Source organism: Myotis nattereri (assembly GCF_964212035.1).
Source record: "Myotis nattereri genome assembly, chromosome: 7".
NCBI lineage: Eukaryota > Metazoa > Chordata > Mammalia > Chiroptera > Vespertilionidae > Myotis > Myotis nattereri.
Window position 1 is genome coordinate 3,342,014 of NC_138082.1, and position 20,610 is coordinate 3,362,623.

Below are 20,610 nucleotides of genomic sequence, written 5' to 3' on the forward strand. Positions count from 1 at the left end.
ACGTACCCAAAGCGTTTAGGAGCATCTATAATAATAAAAGTGTAATATGCTAATTAGACCGGAAGACATCTTTCCTTCTAGACCAGTGGTTCTCAACCTTCCTGATGCCGCGACCCTTTAATACAGCTCCTCATGTTGTGGTGACCCCCAACCATAAAATTATTTTCGTTGCTACTTCATAACTGTAATGTTGCTACTGTTATGAATCGTCATGTAAATATCTGATATGCATGATGTATTTTCATTGTTACAAATTGAACATAATTAAAGCATAGTGATTAACCAAAAAAAAAAAAAGTAATTATATATGTGTTTTCTGATGGTCTTAGGCGACCCCTGTGAAAGGCGACCCACAGGTTGAGAACCGCTGGTCTAGACAAAGCCGCAGCAACCAGGGGCTGCAGCAGAGGCCCCTGGCCACGGTGGTGGTGGGCGGGGCCGGGGCCAAGGCCCTTGCTCGCATTTCGGGCACCAGGGCCTCTAGTGTATCGTAATTAAACTGGCAAAACGACGTGAAAGTACTTAATGACTAATGTGTGTAGCTGTGTAGAGACACGTGCCACTTTCCAAACCAACACTCTTCCGTAACAGACAATCCCAGGGGCCTCTGATGAGGTTCATCTTCCAGTCAACGTGGCTCACGTCACTGGATCAACAAGTTCCTCGAAAAGCACAGAGCAACGCCCCCCTCTCCCCAGCGCCCCCCTTACCAGTCCTGCTTTTCCAGCCACTGGGCCAGGTACTGGCGGATCTCCATGGGGAAGCTGTCATCGTAGAGCTGGTGCACCTGCTCCAGGAACTTGGCGTCCAGCTGCTGGAGCTCGTACCACTGGGACATCCTGGAGGAAAGCGGACAGTCAGGCTGCTTAGCTGGTGCCTCCTCTGGACGCCTTGCTTGATCCAAAACATAACTTGCCTCTGAACTATATTGTTTCAACAGTGTCTGTACTAGAAAGCCTGGTTTTTTGTTGTTGTCACTTTTTAATCTTTATTGTTTAAAGTATTACGTATGCCCCCTTTTCCCCCCTTGGCCCCCTCCGGCCTGCCTTCCCAGCCCCCCTCCAAGGTCTTTGGTTGATTACCTCCCACCCACTCTCCCCTGCCTTCCCTCCAGAGGTTCCACACTCTTCTTTTTTCTTGTTGTTTTTTTTTTTTAAAGCAACTTTTCTTTTCTTTTTTAATTTTTTAAATTGATTTCAGAGAGGAAGGGGGGCGGAGAGATAGAAACATCAATGATGAGAGAGAATCATTGATTTGCTGCCTCCTGCACGCCCCACACTGGGCACTGGGCCCACAACCCAGGCATGTGCCTTTAACTGGAATCGAACCCGGGACCCTTCAGTCCCCACAGGCCGACGCTCCATCCACCGAGCCAAACCAGCTAGGGCTGCACTCTGTTTTTCTAAATTGACGTTTGGAGTCAATATTTTTTTTTCTTTTCCAGGAAACACATTGTAAGATCTTTGCTTAAACTTCTCGGGGAGGCCCTTTCTGGACTCCTTACTGAAAGGGACACCACCTCTCACCCTGGAAAATGCTATGCCTCTTCCTGATGCATTCTTCTCCAGAGCACTTACCACCACCTGACCTAACACGTATTTTCTTCTTCTTTTTTTAAAGATGTTTCTTATTGATTTCAGAGAGAGAGGAAGGCAGAGGGAGAGAGAGAGAGAAACATCAGTGATGAGAGAGCATCATGGACCGGCTGCCTCCTGCACGCCCCACGCTGGGGATCGAGCCCGCAACCCGGGCCTGTGCCCTGACGGGAGTCCAACCTAAATCACACCGGCTGGGCCGCCTATTTTCATTACTTTTGTTTTCCTCACACGAGGAAAGGGTCTCCGGGAGGTTTTGTTCACTGCCGACCTCCAGGACAGTGCTGGACACACAGCAGGTGTTTAGTAAATATGCCCTTTAAATACATCTGTACTCTTATCAAACAAATACATGCAACACAACCTAGATTTACTTTAGGACGAATCATAAGAACTCTCCCAAAATCGCTCTCTTACAAATTACAGTACATTTGTAATTTAACTCAAAGAATTTTAAACTCGTATCTCACATTTTATGATTCACAGGTTAAAAAGGATTATTCTTGTTATATAGCTTTTAAAAGAGACATGTTTTCTTCTTTGCCAACTGCAAACAGTAAGTCTGGCACAAAATGTCTTAAATCTCAGTGATAACTTAAAGATAGAAACAACATCATTAAATATATGATAACTGGGAAGGATCAAGTAATACCATCTCTTTGCATAACTGTAAGTCCGTTTTTACACAGCAATGCTAAAGATTAAGAACTAAGACAAAAGCCTAACTGAAGGGAGCCCTGACGTCCAGTAGGAGAGGGGGCCTCCCATCGCCAGGGCGGTTTCGGGTCTGCACCAGGCTGGGCAACACCGTTCGGGTGGATGGACGTGAGTGCTGTCCTGCCCGCCCTCTGAGGAGGGGTCTGGCTTTGCAAGCAGCACAGAGTCATATCTGCTCCACAAATGTCCTCCCAAAGGACGATAAGGACATGGTGGGACCGTCATGGAAACCAGCAGGAACGGACGCAGCCCACCCTGTCGCACTCTTTCTCTGGCCACTCGGTGCTCACGTCAAATGTCTGTGCCTGAGGGGAAGGCTCCAGATCTGTGGTCTCTCCCACCCTGTCATGCGTCTCCTAAGGATGTGCCTTAGGTAAGTACAGGCGCTGTGACGGCTCTGGCCAGGCGAGTGACCCCAGGCCACTCATCGGCCTGTCAACAGGCTGGTGGTTAGGACCCGATGAACTAGCTAGGCCAGAGGCACTACCTGGCACCCAGCAGGCAATCAATCATTCACACCAACAAAACCAGGATCCATCTTACCAAGCATGTCACCAACACAGGGATTGGCACGATCGTCCTCCCATGACCTGGCTCCGGTCCCAAGAGCTCCTACGTCCCGGCCTCCGCACGACTTCCCAATCCAGCCTCTGCCACCCTCGGGTCGGACCACATCCCTCGTTTGTTCAAAACTGCCACAGTGTGTGTGTGTGTGCTCAGGCTGACTTCCTCCCAGGCCTCATCTTCTTCATCTATGAGCAAAGCAGCCCAGGCACCCAGTTCTCCCTGGGTGTTGGCTCTGCCCACCGTTCCTGCTGTTGCCCTTGAAGACAGTCTCCCCACAGATGTCTGCCTCTCTACATCCTACCAGCGTCCCAGGGAGGTGGACGCCCCTTCTCCATAGAGCTGCCTGAGCCTGACTCAGAAACAGCGATGCTTCTTAGACGGGAACCCCGTGGCATTCTGTACCTCTCTCTGTTAGAGCGCGGCCCCTGCCTTCCATAGAGAGCCAGTCCCCTGCGTGATGTCAGCTCTGAGTTGCAGGGACCATGTCTCAAAAAAAAAAAAAAAAAAAAAGCCCTCTGCTCCTGGGACAGTGTCCTGCACATGTCATGCACCAATAACAGTTGGTGGAATTGGAAATCTGGTGTCTGAACGAGAGCAACAGAAAAGTCAAGGGCGAACCGTATTCCCGCACAACCTGTTTGAGCCCCGCACCCTCATTCAGCAGTGGCTGCACACTGGCTTCCGGGGAGGCCCAAGTCTGATTGCCATCCCGTAACAGCAACCACCTCTTCAACCTACACAGACAACACGCCAAGCGCAGTCACCCACACACCGGTGCGTCTACCCCCGAGCTCCTCGGGACAAGCCAGGAAAGTTCAAGGAAGACGGGCTGTATTATTGGGGGGTTGCAGGGAGGAAACGATCCCTTTCTCATTCTGGGAAGACACTAAGCTCCTTGCACAGAGAGGCACAACTAAGTCCCCGGTCATGCACCGTCCCTTCATTGCCATGGGCAGTTCATGACCCATCGCCTGTGCCCCCGCCAGGGGCTGGGGATTCGGTCCCAGCAGCAGCTGCACCCAGCGCTCAGGGGCCAGACCATCGGGTTTGCGTGCACAGAACGAGCTTCTAACCCGGAACGCTCTGCAGGGGCGGATGGAACACGCCGACCCAAACTTCCCGCGGGCCCTGGAGGCCCTGCAAACCTGGGCAGGGGCGGGAAGGACGGCATCGCGGGGGAGAGGCATTTCACAAGCCATCGTTACCGCCAGGGCAAGGCTGGCCGGGCAGCCGTGCCGGCACCGAGAGCCGCACCTGGGACACTCCGGACACGCGCCCTGCGGGGAGGGGGCCGACACACCTGTCAGCGCTGCCAGCCCGTCCAGGCCGGCGCCCCGCTGCCCCTCCCCGCCCCGCCGCCGATCGGACGCATCCCAGCCCGGTACCGGAACCCACGCTCACTCACTCTGCGCGCCGGGCGAGCGGGGCGGGCGAAGGCACCCCCGGGCCGGTTCTGCTGGGCTTGGGGTCCGGCAGGTGTCGCTCAGGAGAGGCGGGACCTCCCTGCAGACTCCGCGCCGGAAAACGAAAGTGCCGGCGAGGAGAAAAGGCAGTGCCGACCGCCCCGCCCCCTTCGCCTCCACCAATCAGCGGCCTCGAGCTCAGCCAATCGGACGCGGCTGTTCCGCGCGCGCGCTGCCTCCCCCGCGGGGCCGCCGACCGGCCAATCCGCTGGGCCCTTCCGTAGCCTTTGGGCGGGGACCCCGTGTGAGTGACGTGTGGCCCTGCTGGTCTGGCAACTTGGCTGCGGGACAGTTGCGTTTTTACCTTCTAGGGAACAGCTGAGGAGGAAGTGGTGCGCCGAGGCCCAGGCTAGGAAATGTCTGCGTGGCTCCGCCATCCGAGATCCTGCGGCGGGGGCGGCTAGTGGCCTTCGGAAACTCACGTGGCAGCTGAAGCCGGTGGGGGGCGTGCAGGGGGCAGCCGGTCCATGATTCCCTCTCATCATGGAGGTTTCTCTCTCCCTCTCCCTTCCTCTCTGAAATCAATAAAAATATATTTTTTTTAAAAAAAATGCAGTATAGAGAACAAAGTACCACCCCAGTCCTGCAAGAAGATATAGAAATGTGCCCTGGCCGGTGTGGTTCAGTGGATAGAGCGTTGGCCTGCGGACTGAAGGGTCCCAGGTTCAAGTCCGGTCAAGGGCATGTACCTTGGTTGCGGGCACATCCCCAGTAGGGAGTGTGCAGGAGGCATGTTTCTAACTCTCAATACCTCTCCCTTCTTCTGTAAAAAATCAAGATATATTTTTAAAAAAGGAATATATAGAAATGTAAATACATGACAGAAGAGGGAGACAGGAGAGGGGAATGGAGCGGTGGGCTACTTTATCCCTTTTTTATCACTTTCCCCTATTACACTTGCAGCCCAACCCCTCGGGGACGCCTTTGAAGTCGGTGCTGCCAGGAGCGCCGCCCGGGCCGCGGGTGGGGGGGTAGGCGTGGGGGGAGGTGCTCTGGGCCGCGAGGCCAGGCGGGGGGCGGGGTGTTCCCATGGCAACGGGCCTGCGCGGCGGGAGGGGCGCGCCGCGGGGAAGAGCCGCCCCACGTGCTTTCGGGGAAACGCTCCGAGGCCGAGAAGGCGCCGAGTTGAGGGGAAACGAAAAGCGAAAGCGGGCCGGGCGCGGTGCGCAGGCGCGGGCGCAGGCCGGGGCTTTCCCGCGGAGCCCCCCCCCCCGACCCCCCGCACTCCCCGGTGCCCCCGCAACCCCCGGCGTGCACGCGCGCACCCCGCGCTCCCTGCCCGGGCCGCACCCGAGAGGCGTGGTCCTTGCACAGAATCGGGGGTTGCTTCAGGTGCTGGGCAGCTCGCCCGTCCCACTCGCCCCGTCTGCGCTTCCCTGGGAGTCGCCCCCGTCCTAACCTCGCTTCTCCGTCTGCACGCGGCTCGCTCGGGCCTTGCGGGTCCTGCAGGCTCTGCCCCCTCCCAGCGGGGGGTCCCTGACCTTGAACCAGAGATGAAGCGGGGCTGGCTGTCTCTGGGGCTGTCCTTTGTCTAGACTAGTGGTTCTCAACCTTCCTGATGCCGCGACCCTTTAATCCAGTTCCTCATGTTGTGGTGACCCCCAACCATAAAATTATTTTCGTTGCTACTTCATAACTGTAATGTTGCTACTGTTATGAATCGTCATGTAAATACCTGATATGCAGGATGTATTTTCATTGTTAAAAATTGAACATAATTAAAGCATAGTGGTTAATCACACAAACAATATGTAGTTATATATGTGTTTTCCGATGGTCTTAGGCGACCCCTGTGAAAGGGTCGTTTGATCCCCAAAGGGGTCGCGACCCACAGGTTGAGAACCGCTGATCTAGACCCACGAGGGCTTTCCTCTCTCCGGGTCGCATTTCTCCCGGCGATTATACCGAGGGGGTGGGAGAAGCGGGGGTGGGAGGGGCGGGGGGTGGGGGGGCGGGGGGGCGGGGGCGGGGAGCGAGCATGACAGTCACTGGACCATGACTGGGAAAGTGTGGCGGCTCTGCCTGCAGCCTGCGCGGCTCATCCAATGGTTCCGGGAGGCACTGCCTCACGTCTGGGGGCTCTGCCTACCTACTAAGAGGGGTAAGAGGGGCCTGGGGACCAACCGAGGACCTCCAGGGTGAGGGGACCCACCCCACTGGACCCAGCCTCCAGCCTGCAGTGAGCCAGCGCGCCCGGCCCCAGGGCTGCACTTCCCCCGACCCCACAGTGCAGATGGTGCCTGTCTTCTCCAGCCTCCAGGAGAGGGCATGGATAGTTTCCAGGGCAAAGGGAAAATGTGGGACCCCTTTTCCAAATGTACTAAGAATTTCAAGAAGGCAGCAGCAGAGCCTTCAACCAAGCCGGCCGGCCACCGCCCGCCCCGGGGACTGCACAGGGAGCTGGAAGGCCCTGGCGGGAGCCTGGGCAGGGCTTCCTCTGCAGAAGGCTGGCTACCTGTTTAGGTAAAACCAGTGAAGACCTGGATCTAATGAAGAAACAGGCCAGGACACCACTCCTTCCTGGGGGCACTTGAGTAGCATCAGGCCTTCAGTGTTCCCTGGAGAGCCTGCGTGATCTGCTCTGCCTCCCTTCTTCTTTTTCATTGATTTTAGAGAAAGAAAGATGAGAGAGAGTGTGAGAGAGAGAGATGGATGGGTCTCATGGGTTGGTTGCCTCCCACACATGCCCCCAGCTGGGGCTGGGGATCAAAGCTGCAACCCAAGTACATGCCCTTGACCTGGTATTGACCTGGAGACCCCTGGGTGTGCGGCCCATGCTCTGACCACTGAGCAATGCCAGCCGGGGCTCCGGGAAAGGATTGTAATGAGAGCGCCATTCTCCCACGCCCTTTAACCTCTCCCCATCCCCACCCTGTCTAGGCATCCTCCAAGATTCTTTCCTCAGAGGCAGTGGTGAGACATCTAAGTGGATGACTGAAACCTTAGGTAAGACAGTGGGGTGGAGCATTTTTACCCGGGGCAGGAGGAGTAGGGCCCTGAGTTTAAGGAGAGGAGTTAGGGGGAAGTTTCAGGAACTCTTGCGTGGGCAGATGTCCGGGATGCCTGGCACACATGAGGTATCCAAATGGAAGGAAAGTTAGAGTAAGATAATCAAGCTGTCATTAAAGAGCATTGCTACAGAGTGGGGAGGTTCAGAGGGGGGTGACAGAAGGGGATCCCTATGTTGCTTGAGCAATCGCAGGCATGTTTTGGTTATTCAGTTCGAAGTCTAATTGGGGACTGTTCCATGATTTTAGAGTCTGAAGGCATCATAAAGGGAATTCTAGCGTAGTCTTGCAGGCAGACCCAGGGGTAAAGGAAAGAAAGGAATTCATTACCATCCTCCCTGGGTTCAAACACCAAATCATTAGCATACGCATTAGAGAGCAGACGGTGCTAGGTTCTAGGGGTGTACCTATGAAGAAAGCCTTCTTCGTCCATGCACATACAGAGCTTGCAGAGAGTCTAAGAAGAAGGCAGATGATACACATTTACAACAAAGGTGATAAGAACCATGCTGGGAGCTAGAGGATGTGAAGCAGGCGTGACGTGACCTGAGCCATGTGTGTGCATGCATGTGTGTGCATGTGTGTGTGCGTGTGCGTGTGTTTGAAAGGAAGGCCGTTCGGAGCCTGGAGGATGTCCGATCCTAATCCAGTAGGTGAGATGGGGCTGGAGACCTGAGAGGACAGAGCAGAGGGAGCTGAGAGCGAGCGTGACCACCAGGGAAACTGAAAGCAGTTCACTCCGTCTCCTGTGTGTGCTCTGGAGGCTGAGAAGCCCTTGGGGAGAAGTGATGATGAGAGATGAGTTGAAGCATAAAAAGAGACTAAAAAATGGCTTTGGAAAGATCTGTTAGAACTATGGTCCAGAGCTGGGAACCTTGATTGCTTTTTGTGCCAGGAACCGCTCTGGCAGTCTCATGAAACCTATGGATCCCTTCAAGGAATAATGTTTTTAAGTCGAATAAAATACGAAAGATTCCAAAGGAAACCAAAACCACTGAAATACAGGTATCAAAATATTAACACCAACCTTGTAATATAAGTGCTTCTTTATTAATGGCACCACATAAGATCTAGCAACGGGTCTGATGAATGCAATTTCAAAACCGTGCTTAGCACAAGCGATATTTTCAGATAAAAGTAGCAACTGTGATGAGAACATGGTGTAGGTCATGGTTTGTTGGCGCTGTATCTCTCTAAAGGAATTTCTGTTTCAGCAACAAGTTGGTAGAAATAAACTCCTAACTCTTGCCATCCAAACCCACGACCCTCCGGAATTCTGCGCTTACTCTCTCGGCGAGCACTGCTACGCCGAGTGTCATGAGCCATTTGAAGAGTGTAAGCGGCGACTGAAAGGATCCGTTTGCTTTCAGTGGAGCGCTCTGCTCTGCCGACACAGGAGGCACGTGGAGCTGTTTGCTGTGTTTACCGGAAGGTGTTGCAGAGCGTGTCTTCCTTGCCCTGTTCTCACGGCGTCCTCTTGGGAGGACTCCGGCTGAAATGCTCTGTGTCTGACAGGGGTGGTTACACACCTATGGGCCTGTCGGGAAAGGGCGCCTTTTACTGTCTAAATTATACTTCAGTGAGCCAGACTTTTCAAAATGCAGTCATCAGTCGGTCAGTGCTCGTGGTCAGGTGACAGAAGACGGCCGTCTGTGTCAGAAACTGGCGTGTGTGCACACAGGGGCCGCTGGCGAAGTCTGGGCCACAGCATCAGCTGCGAGCACGGGGCTAGGACGGCTCGTCCCTCACTCTGCTCCTCTGCCAGGGGCGTGCATGGGCGTCCTGAACCGTGCGAGGTGAAGAAAACCCCTGGGGTTTGCAGACTCCCATTCGTACGCTAGGGTTCTTCGGGGACTTTCCTTGCTCCCTCGAGACTTTGAGGAAGTCCACTGGCAGCGGCCTTTCTTCAGATGAAGGCGCCAATACCCGGTACAATTGTGGAGGATAGGAAGCCATTGTGGGGGAGAAGGGATGAGATGGGAGATGAGCTGAAGCATAAAGAGATGAAAATGTGACTTTGGGAAGATCTGTTAAGAATGACAGCCCAGCACTGGGACCATAAAGAATATTATTCTTTACATTAAAAAGCATTGGAAAAGGGATTAGCAAGATGGACACCTGTGAGGAGTGTGGGATGGGTGAGGGGAAAGTGGAAACATGACTGCTATTTTGAAAATCTTCCTTGTGTTTCATTAGATGCTGCTTGTTTGCTCCTAGCTGGCAGAAAAAAAATATTCCGGGGCAGAGAGGGGACTGATAAGACGGAATCTCCTGTTAGGAAGGTAGGTTATGTTAAATCTTTTTATTTTTTAAATTTTTTCATGGGACATTGGCCTCTCCCTGTCTGCTTGCCTGGGGGCCAGGAAAGGGTGGAAGTTGGAGAGGATCCTCAGAGGGACTGACACTTCTGCCTGAGTCAGGGCTCCCGGTAGACACCAGCCTCGGGCTTTTCCCCGCAGTGAGACATGCAGATGCCTGGCATAGAGACCTGCCCAGGTCCTGGCACCAGGGATCCCACACTCTGACTCAGAGCAACTGCTGGGCGATGGCATCGCTAAGCATCCAGTCTGGTCCATAATATCAGTGCCCCATATGCCACCAGGAGGGACTCTGGTCCCCAACCCCAGAGGCTTATGGGAAGTCACTGCGATGCAATATGGCCCCAGCGGCAAAGGCATCTGGGACATGTTGGATTCTTAACTCTCCGTAACCCCAGGCTTGGCTGACGACCCAGAAAGCCAGAATGCCACCCAAAGACGAACGCCATGCTCCCGGGAAGGTTAACGAATGTTTAGCGTGTGATCCCTGCGTGATGTTATCTGCTAACCCAGGAGAGCACTGTTCTTTCTGGTGGTCTACTGGTGAGTGAGTGCCCACCATCTGGTTTTACTACAAACCCCTGTAAAGAGGCCCGGCCCTGGGAGGGAGGGATTCTTCCCGGCCGGCCGGCACTGGCAGCAGCTGCCTTGCCCGAGTATGTACGTTTCTCCTATTAAAGCTCTTACGGATTTGAAGAAGGCTGCGTGTCAGTTCTTTGGAATCCACCCTGAATTTAGACTTTTGGGGCTTCCCCCCAACAGAGGAATCCCTGGCAGTGATCCCAGCAGCTGTGAACCCCGAAGTTGGGACCCTGTGGACACGACAGTCAGGAGGCTTCCTAGTTCAGCCCTGGGTACCCGGCTGTTGCTGCCCCGTTATTCCCGCCAGGCCGGGTCCAGGGTACGACTCTTCCCTGCGGGCACTCAGGACGCTGGCTTAGACTGTTCCCTCAGGCGCTCCTGCTGGCTTCTGAGTAATGCAGTGAGGCCTTGCTATTCTTGACCTATTCTGAAATCTTTTTTTAAAATCATTTTTTAAAAATTAACTTTATTGGGGTGACGTTGGTCAACGTGATCATATAGGTTTCAGGCGTGGGTTTCTATGTTACAGGATCTGTATATTGTACCATGTGCCCACCACCCAAAGTCAAGTCTTCTCCTGCCACCATGGATCAGGACCCCTATTCTGAAATCTTAACCTTGAGCCGTCTAGAGCCAAAGTCATCAGTAACACAGGAGAAACAAAGTCAGAGCTGAAACACAGACGAACAAATGAGTCTTTGGTTCATATCATATTAACACTTGGTTTTTAAAAGTCTCTTATCTTGCAAGTTTATCTGAAGCTTTGGTTTAGGGGTGCCAGCGAGAGGAGAGCTTCAACCATGGGGCATAGACAGAGCTGAAGGAAGAAGATGTGACTGCTGGCAAACATCAGGCTTTCAGGTTCCCTTTGCTTCTTTCCTTTGCGTGTCAGGAGTTGATCCTGTCATTCAGCAGAATAGGGAGACTTCATCTAAAATTGAAAAGTGAAAAGGACCTTTGAGGAAATGACTGCTTGGCAAATAAATCACTATTTCTTATGTAAACATCCACAGCTACTAACTACTCCATAATCATTGTACCAATTAACTACTAAGCATTCAAAAGATGCCTTTAAGTGGATTAAAAACTGTTTTAAGAAGGCCTATTCATCTTGCGAAAAGCAAGAAGAAATGGGTGCAAAATGTAGCAAAAGTTCTCTCATAACTACATGATTTAAGGACAACTAACAACGGAATGGCCGTCCAAGGCGACTATGGATTTTTCATCCCTACAAGTTTTCAGGAAAAGGATTAAAACCCGCTTGATTTATAGTCAGACAGACATTTCTCGGGCCTCAGAGTCCCTGCAAGAGTCTATTACTCTGACGTTCGGTCATCGTGGTGCAAGTTGGGGGTTTGAACTGCTTGACAGTATTGGGGCATGAGAACAGATGGAAGGCACCGTAAATCTCATTACTGCATTTACAATTATGATGCAGCTCTCAGAAGAGTAGTATTACACTGCTGTTTGTTCTTCATATACCACTGGCAGAGGCTCCCGGGACGAACAATGCGAGCAACAGTTCATCAAGAAAAATGGGAACTGGTGGTGCTTGAACTGCTAAAGTAAATATTAAAGTAAGCTTGTAAGTATTGACTAATACGTGTGGTCTGCTCAAGTGGGGAGAGAGGTGGGGACTGGCATAGCCAACAGTGGAATTAGGGACGAAGCGTATTTGAGAGGGTTCAGGAATATTCTGCCCTGTGGTGGCTTGAGATGGGAAGAATTGAAAGCCGTTCAAGCAAGTAAAGATGCCTGCTTTCCACACGGGTAAGATCAGCGGCACACAGGCCCATACAGACATCCTTGTGTCATGCTACTGAATCTGTTTTCTCACGGCCCTGGCTTCGCACACCACCTTTGCTCACTTGGGAATGCCCTTGGCCATGGAGGAGGGCCTGGAGAAGAGAGGGAACCTACTGCGGTTTCGATCGTCGTGGGACTCAGGTTTTCTCTCAGCACCGCGTACACACTGGGCGACATCGGAAGAAGGTCTGATGGAGACTGTGGCTCGGTTGAATCGCTTCGGCTTAAAAAAATAACAAGGAAAATAGCGAAGAGGATGAACCAGTCATAGCGCCTGTGGCTTACTGTGCCAGGAACGCATTTCCAGGGCTTTATCTAGTTGTGACACTGAGATGCCTCATGCATCACCTGACATCACAGCATCAGCGACTGCAGTCAGGGTAGACTGTGGTGTGTCTTGAAGACTAGTTCTATGTATTCAGGAAAGCGGAGCGTGGGCACAAAACGCTTTATTCTCGGGTATATGTATTCTCTTCACCCTTAAAGTTCCTACAGAAAAGCTTTTTTTTGGATGAGTTCAATAATAAACATTTTACATGCAACTAAGATTACTTACATTGTCGAGATGGGGATAAAAACAGAAGGAACATAACCTTTGTCCCCCTTTTCTGTCGGTCGTGAAACTGGAAAAGAAAGTGTTGGGAAACACGTTACCGATATTATTGATGAAATCAGAAAAAAGTCTAGAAAGATATGAGTAATGCTGAAAATAAGAGAGATGATACAAAAGCTTATTGATTCACGAAACTCTTTAGTTGAGTATTTTAGATGTGCAGAAAAGGTGCAAGAAGAGAAAAACACATCTTTTGGCAGGTCCAATCTAACTTTACATATGAATGTCTCTAAAGTGCATGAGAAAAATTGGTAATCAGCCTGGCCGGTGTGGCTCCGTGGTTGAGCATCGACTTATAAACCAGGAGTTCACGGTGCGATTTCCTGTCAGGGCACATGCCTGGGATGCGGGCTCAATGCCCAGTAAGAGGCATGCAGAAAGCAGCCAATCTATAATTCTCTCTCATCATTGATGTTTCTCTCCCTTCCTCTCTGAAATCAATAAAAATATACATTAAAAAAAGAAAAACTGGGAAATCAACTATATTACTCGCTTCTACGTTACATTTAAGTTTGATGATAAGGACTGATTTATTTGTGTTTGGGGGGATTTAAAGTGATTCCGTTCTTTTCATTAAAACTGACACCAATCATGATCTTATAATTTCACAAATTTTTGAAGCACAGACATCAGTGCTACTAAAAGCCCTACTGTGCTGTGGGCACAGGATGTGTAGACGTCAGGCTTGGAAACAGCCCCAGTTTCCCTGCTGTCCTATGCTGGCCTTGTGCTTGCTCCGGCTGTCATTTGGACCAACTGTCATTTGTTTCATTGGCATTTGTTGCTTCATTTGGTCAGAGGCAAAGACACTTAGGGTCTGTCGTTGTGTTATTTTGTTGCTTGTTTCAGAAGGGGATGAAGTAGGGCGGTAACAGTCACCCTACCGTGACGACAGTAGGACAGTCCACAGATAGTGCTCATGGATCTAGTTGCTATAGATGAACATTTTAATGGATGGTTTATACTCTCATTAAAGAACCAAAATGGCGAACTTACATTACAGCTGTGTAACTAATTTCATGAATGTTCTTGCATAGACTCAACCAGTGTTTAACCACATGCCTTCTGTGGCCAGGATTCTTTTAGGCCGTTAGCATACACCCAGGGAGGCGGGCATGTGGGGACTTGTTACTGGCAGGCCCGGAGGTGGGGGATATTACACAGACTCCCTGGTCCTCTCCTGGGCACATGAGTAATACTGAGTTGTGAGATACAGTTCCATTTAATTTTGATTATAATGAATGATTCATTTGTGTATTTGGGCATTTATAGTAATTCAGTTCTTTTCATTAAAACGGACACCAATCAAGCCCTAGCCGGTTTGGCTCAGTGGATAGAGTGTTGGCCTGCGGACTGAAGGGTTCTGGGTTCGATTCTGGCCAAGGGCACATGTCAGGGTTGTGGGCTCAATCCCGTGTGAAGCGTGCAGGAGGCAGCTGATCAATGATTCTCTTTCATCATTGATGTTTCCATCTCTCTCTCCCTCTCCCTTCCTCTCTGAAATCCATAAAAATATACTAAAAAATAAACTGACACCAATCATAATCATAAGTAAAAAATATATCCTATATAAGAAAACACTAATATGCAAATTGACCGAACGGCAGGCAGAATGACCGGTTGCTATGATGCACACTGACCACCAGGGGGCAGATGCTCACAGGGGGAGCGCTGCTCAGCCAGAAGCCGGCTCACAGCTGGAGAGTGCAGTGGCAGTGGCGGGACCCTCTTCCTCCTCTGCTGCAGGCAGGTGGTAAGGAGTGAAGGGTCCCACATTGCAAGAGCCCAGGACTGAGAGAGGGATGTCTGACTGCCGGCAGGTGGACATCCCCAGAGGGGTCCCGGACTGTGAGAGGGCGCAGGCCGGGCTGAAGGAATCCCCCTCCCCCGCCCCCCAGTGTATGAATGTCATGCACCAGGCCTCTAGTATATATATAAAGCTTATAAGCCCTGGGCTTTTTTTTTTTGCAAAAAACAGACTTGCTGGACTTGTAACGGCTTTCTAATCACCTCCTCCTTGTTTGCCTCTCCCCCAGTCACAGAAGTGAAGGCTGTGGGTCTGGAGAAGGAAGGAGAAACCCAAACTCTGCAAGTGGCTGGGAGAGGCCCCCACGGCCACAGCCATGGCCACAGCCACGGCGAGGTCTGGCCACAGCCACGATCGGCCAGCAGGCAGTCCCTTTCCAGGAACCGCTGACACGCCGCTTCCTCACTAAGGTTTTGACCTCCACGTAGTCTTTGGATCTTATACTCAAAGAGGAACTTGGTTTCCTTCAACCCGGTGTGAGGCTGTTTTCCAAAATATAAAGAAAAGAAAGCAAACGGAAAGAACCTGACCTTCGCAGGGCTGGGAGCTGTAGTGTTTCCCGAAGGCTTTGTCCTTGGGGATGTCGGGATAGAGGTACTTCAGGGGGTTTTCAGGGACGTTTTCGGCCATAATAACCTTGTAGTCTCGGAGGATGTCGGCGAAGGGCAGCGCTGACAGCCGGCCCTTATTGTAGGGCTCCACAGAGTGGAACCTCACTTCTCCTGGGGAGACAGACAGCCGGTGGTCAGGTTTCCTCGGGCATCGTCTGTGGCCATGCCTCCTGCCCACGGTGTCTTCACATCGCCGGTCATAACACAGTGCCAGCCCCCTCTGCAGTCCGACAGGACCGATCGCCCCATGAGCCAGGACACCGCCCCGGGGGGAGGAAGTCAGGGTCCCTGTGATCTGGGATGACTGTACCACGAATATTCAAACCCACTGACAAGCCGAATTGTTAGGGGCAGACATAGCATCTTGCAAATGCATTCTAATTCTAATTACAAGGAGTATTAACCGTGCTCTGTCAACCACATGGCTCTGTTGTGATTAGAGAAAGCACATCAAACCTGGCTGGGAGCTGTGCGCCCTGGGACAGGGGAGCGCACATCAGAATGCAGTCCATCCTCCTTCCGAGAACTGCCTGTCATCATGGAAAGACTTACAACCTCGTGGCTGAGACAGTCTAGTCCGGAGGCACCTGCTCTTTACAACCGCCAGCCCCATGGCCTGTAATCTGGTCCCGGAGTGCCTGGAGGCGCCCGCTAGCCCCCCCTTGTACCCCGCACCCACATGACTGTTGTGATTGTTCCGTGCCCACTTTCCCATGCCTTTCATCCCCACTTCCCCACATGATCTTTGTCCTCCTGCCCAACACAAGCAGCTGGCGATGGTGGGGGGCGAGCAGATGTCTGCGGCTGACCTGCTGCTCTCCCACGCTGCCGGCAGGATTGGAATAAACGCTCCTATGAGTCAACCCCGTCTCTGCTGAATGGGCTCAAGTAGCGACAGGCAGCCAGGACCCCTGGGTTGTCTGGTTACAGAGCGACACCCCAGGCACTGAACACGGAAACACCGGTGGCCAAGGCCCAGAGTCCCTGCGCAGGAAGGGCCGCGAGCACGCACCGCTCTCAGCGTGGTCCACCCACGTGAAGGTGATCCCGCCCAGGTGGCTCTCGCTGAACCGCAGCAAAAAGGTCCCCGGCATCTTGTCCTTCAGCAGGAGGCGCTCCTTCTCTTTGCTCACAAAGCCCATGACACACCTGGAAGGCAGCAGTGGGTCGTATTAGCTGATCAAGGGCGGTCACTTAGGGCATTCGCATCCTCCATGAGTGAATCCACAAAGAGCAGACCTAAATTTGCTTTGGGAATAACCCACAGTTAACTGTGTCTGTAACAGTCGTCTTATACAGAGTAAAGTGAACATCAATCTTCTGTGAGGAACGGAAGACACGGCAGCGATTTCCCCTCCACAACATTCAACATGTTTAAAAAGAGAAGAAGAAGAAAGCCAACAGCATAAAAATAAACACCTAGGGAACTCGTCTGCAAAATATAAGCTGTAACTCACCCATCGATCCAAAGGGGGAGAATGTGCTTCTTAATGAGATCTAATATTGCTTCAAGCCACGTCCAGAAGGTGAACGATTTGCCAGGTAAGTGCTCCTGTGAGCAGGGACAGACACAGCACAGAATTACTCCCCAGGTGATGCTGATGGAATAATTCAGGCCCCCTTTTTTCAGGGAAAGAATTTCTTGAAGTGAGACAACACTTTATAGAGTTTCTTCTTAAAACAACCTCATCCAGAAAATCCTCAAAATACAGATTACGATATAGAGACTTACAGAGGAGCGCTGTTACCTCTCACCCATCAGATCTACAATATAAAAATGATTAAACCAGTGCTTGTGAGGACACAGGGAACCGAGCTCTCGTTTCTGCTCAGGGCTGTAGTTCAGAAAAGTTTCCCATGAGGCTATTTGGCAATGTGTATCGAAAGATTTAAGCATTCCTTTAACTCAGCGGTTCTCAACCTGTGGGTCGAGACCCCTTTGGGGGTCGAACGACCCTTTCACAGGGGTCGCCTAAGACCATCAGAAAACACATATATAATTACATATTGTTTTTGTGATTAATCACTATGCTTTAATTATGTTCAATTTGTAACAATAAAATTGGGGGTCACCACAACACGAGGAACTGTATTAAAGGGTCGCGGCATTAGGAAGGTTGAGAACCACTGCTTTAACACTTTGCTCAACAGTCTTTTAGGATTTTTATCTGAAGGAAATATTTAGACGAGTATATAAAAAGGTATATACAAGATCCCAATGGCAACATTAAAAAAATAACCCAGCCCTAACCGGTTTGGCTCAGTGGATAGAGCGTCAGACTGGGGACTGAAGGGTCCCAGGTTCGATTCCGGTCAAGGGCATGTACCTTGATTGCGGGCACATCCCCAGTGGGGAGTGTGCAGGAGGCAGCTGATTGATGTTTCTCTTTCATTGATGTTTTTAACTCTCTCTCTCTCTCCCTTCCTCTCTGTAAAAGATCAATAAAATATTTTTAAAAAATAGCCCAAATTGCAAACATCAATGTCCAACTGGTTGTTTACAATGTATTTCCTCAACCTTAAAACATTCTTATCTTTCCAAATTAAATGCATGCTGCAGGTGAGATGAACAGGCTATCTACAGTTGCCAGCTAGAGAAAAAGGAGCACTATTTAAAAAGACTATAAATGCCGCCTCCCCTTCCCCTGCGGTACCTTGCAGAACTTGGACCAGGTGAGATGACCATCACTGTAGCTGGACTGGACTACAATGAAAGAAAAGAATGACGTTTTTATTAAACAAGGAGACTCTTCAATTTGGTGCTCAACTTAGATTTCCCTCCTTCTCTCAAGCATTTCTCAAGCACCTGCTCTGTGTTTATAGTGTATTCAGTGCTGGAAACAGTAAACATTTGTCATGCAATTTATTATAACGGGGCGAATTCTTTTCCATGGAGGAGCTACAGATAGCTTTAGGAAGGGGGTAGGTGTCTAGGACCGAGCCGCCATGAATGGACAGGAAATACATCATCTGAGGAGAAGGAGGGGCCCCTCCAGTAGCAAGAATAATGTAGGGTGAAGCATAGTGGACATGAGTATAGTTTATATAAAAGACAGTCAGCCCTGGCCGGTTTGGCTCAGTGGATAGGGCGTCGGCCTGTGGACTGAAAGGTCCGGGTTCCATTCCAGTCAAGGGCACATGCCCGGGTTGTGGGCACGATCCCCAGTGGGGGACTTGCAGGAGGCAGCTGATCCATGATTCTCTCTCATCATTGATGTTTCTATCTCCCTCTCCCTCTCTCTCTGAAATCAATAAAAACATATTAAAAACAGAAGACAGAACAGCCTAGTGTTGGTGAATAAACATAAAACCAATTTGCATAAGTAGACGAAGCCAGATTGCCAGGAGTGCTGACTCTTCCCATGAAAAGAATGGATGAGCCATCTATTAGGCAATAAGGAGCCATGGGCAGTGAAAGGATCCAGGAGTTTCTATCTGAATTTCCCTTCCTTCCTTCCTTCCTTCCTTCCTTCCTTCCTTCCCTCTCTTTTTACAGAATGATGTTTTTGTTTTGTTTTAAAATATATTTTTATTGATTTCAGAGAGGAAGGAAGAGGGAGAGAGAGAAACATTAATGATGAGAGAGATCATTGATTGCTGCCTCCTGCATGCCCCCTGCTGGGGATCAAGCCCACTATGTGGGCATGTGCCCTGACCTGGAATCCAATCGTAACTTCCTGGTTCATAGGTTGATGCTAAAACTACTGAACCACACCAGCCAGGCTCTATCTAAATTTCTAAGAAAATTATACTCATAAGAATACTTTGATAAAGATCTGAAAGTATATGGTGGCTATCTATGCTACATATTTAAAAGATTTATTCACTCACTAACAAATATAAATTGAATTCCTACTACTGTGGTTTATGAATTAAATAAGGATCCAAAAGGATATTTACATTAGTAAATGTTATAACATTCTTAAAGTCCTGATCTGTTTAAATGCCTATTGATCATATACAGTCACAGTACCAGTGGCAGCCCAGCATCACCTGTACGTCCAACTTAACCAAATCACACAGGTTTCAATGCTGCTCAAATGCGTCCTTGCCCCACTTTAACTACAAATCTATGCAAACCCAACTTTAACTATTTTTTTTTTGGTGCTAAATGTGTTCGCCCTAAACCTGTCAAAATATAGGGTATCTTTTAAAATTCTTTTAGAAGAAGCTTAACACTATAGTCACTACACTGAGTACCAATGTCTCTATTTTGAAAACGTTAGAAATGTCAGACTGAAATGTTCTTGCTGGAAAGGATTAAGTGTTACCTGGTGGGTTTTAATTTCATTAGATCTTGTGGCCCTGGAATCAGCGCTTTTCCAGTCGGTTAAGGGTCACTGTGATATGAATATGAGAGATCCAGGCGCCATCAGGACTGCCCATCATATTCAGCGGAAATGGCGTAAGAACACCCCGGAGACTGGAGTGTGGGGTGGGAAGGAAGGGGCTTTAGGCCCGGACAGGCCTCGCCCGTGTCTTCACGCTACGACACAGCAGCCATGCAGCGGTGGCAAGTTACTGACCTACCCTCATCTATAAGATCAGTATTCTGCCTTCAAGAACGCTTGAAAGATGGTATAGCATTCGGCCCTGTGCCTGGCGCTGAAGAAATCGTGGTGATCACTGTTATGACTACTGGAAGCAACGTCACCCCGGCGCTTTACAGCACGGAGTGCCACGCACAGGGCCCAGGCCTCGGCACCTGGCACTCACCTGTCAGCTTCTCGGCCAGCATGTTGAGCTGATCGGAGTTCAGGCCACGCCCCACGTACGAGGAGAACTGCCAGCTCATCACCTCTAGGAGCTGGCTCAGCGTGGCCGGGGGAGGGTTGTTAAAGAAAACCAAGTTCTGAAATAGAGTCGGAACGGGGGTTACATGTCACATCAAACACCCTGTGATCCAACAGATTCCTGATGTCAACTCTTTAGGCCAACCTGAGGGAGCAGTGCGGATACAGAGGGGAAACCGAGTTAGTTTGTAGGGAGACTCTGTAGGCTGTGCAGCTGTCTCAGGAGCTCTGTGTGATGCATCCCCAGAGTCCTCCTCCAGGAGCAGAGGGGATCTGGGATGGCTGGTGCTGAGTGGGAGGGTGGCTCTCTTAAAGAAGAAGGATTGAGGGGAGGGGGGTGCAGCGCCAGGGCACCCGTAGGCTGGAGAACAGAGAAGTATCCCGTCTCCCTCCCACATCCTGGAGTTGGGTGAAGAGCTCTAAACGCCTGTAGCTCCTAGGGAATGATGTTTCATTTCAGGGGTGTCGGCTGTTCTTGGCTTTAAAGACAGGGTGACTTCTCTAGTGAGTTCTGTCTCCTCACTGCAGGCAGAGTGGGCCCTGCCAGCACAAGGCCTTCCTGGCCAGCTAGTCTGTCTCAGATGCCAGGGCCTGGAAGCTGGGAGGGAATAGCATAGCGCTGAGTCATTGTCCACGCTGCTTCCTTATCAGGAAAGACACTGGAGCTGACTCAGCCTGCCTGTTCTCATGGCTGGACCAGGTAGAAGAATTCTTCCCTTTGGAAGGAGCA

General features: G+C 50.7%; 2 protein-coding genes across 3 annotated transcripts in view; both read right to left on the reverse strand.

Moving 5' to 3' along the window:
* Nucleotides 1–4,411, reverse strand: part of STAT1 (signal transducer and activator of transcription 1) — a 35,003-nt gene extending 30,592 nt beyond the window's left edge. The window contains exons 1-2 of one of the 2 annotated variants that reach the window (XM_081095411.1): nucleotides 4,285–4,411; nucleotides 711–839 (exon numbers count right to left, since the gene is read on the reverse strand). In XM_081095411.1, coding sequence (XP_080951537.1) covers nucleotides 711–838 — 128 coding nt within the window. In that variant the 5' untranslated portion in view covers nucleotide 839; nucleotides 4,285–4,411. The remainder of the gene's footprint in view (nucleotides 1–710; nucleotides 840–4,284) is intronic. The other variant, XM_081095410.1, reaches the window with a different exon arrangement.
* Nucleotides 4,412–10,705: 6,294 nt separating this feature from the next.
* The window catches only part of STAT4 (signal transducer and activator of transcription 4), a gene marked incomplete at its 5' end in the record, with an annotated part of 73,877 nt that continues 63,972 nt past the window's right edge, over nucleotides 10,706–20,610 (reverse strand). Inside the window, 8 exons of the mRNA XM_081095930.1 lie at nucleotides 10,706–11,181; nucleotides 12,171–12,279; nucleotides 12,613–12,679; nucleotides 15,007–15,198; nucleotides 16,100–16,236; nucleotides 16,545–16,639; nucleotides 17,742–17,791; nucleotides 19,804–19,939. Of these exons, the coding sequence (XP_080952056.1) occupies nucleotides 11,155–11,181; nucleotides 12,171–12,279; nucleotides 12,613–12,679; nucleotides 15,007–15,198; nucleotides 16,100–16,236; nucleotides 16,545–16,639; nucleotides 17,742–17,791; nucleotides 19,804–19,939 (813 nt within the window). The 3' untranslated portion in view covers nucleotides 10,706–11,154. The remainder of the gene's footprint in view (nucleotides 11,182–12,170; nucleotides 12,280–12,612; nucleotides 12,680–15,006; nucleotides 15,199–16,099; nucleotides 16,237–16,544; nucleotides 16,640–17,741; nucleotides 17,792–19,803; nucleotides 19,940–20,610) is intronic.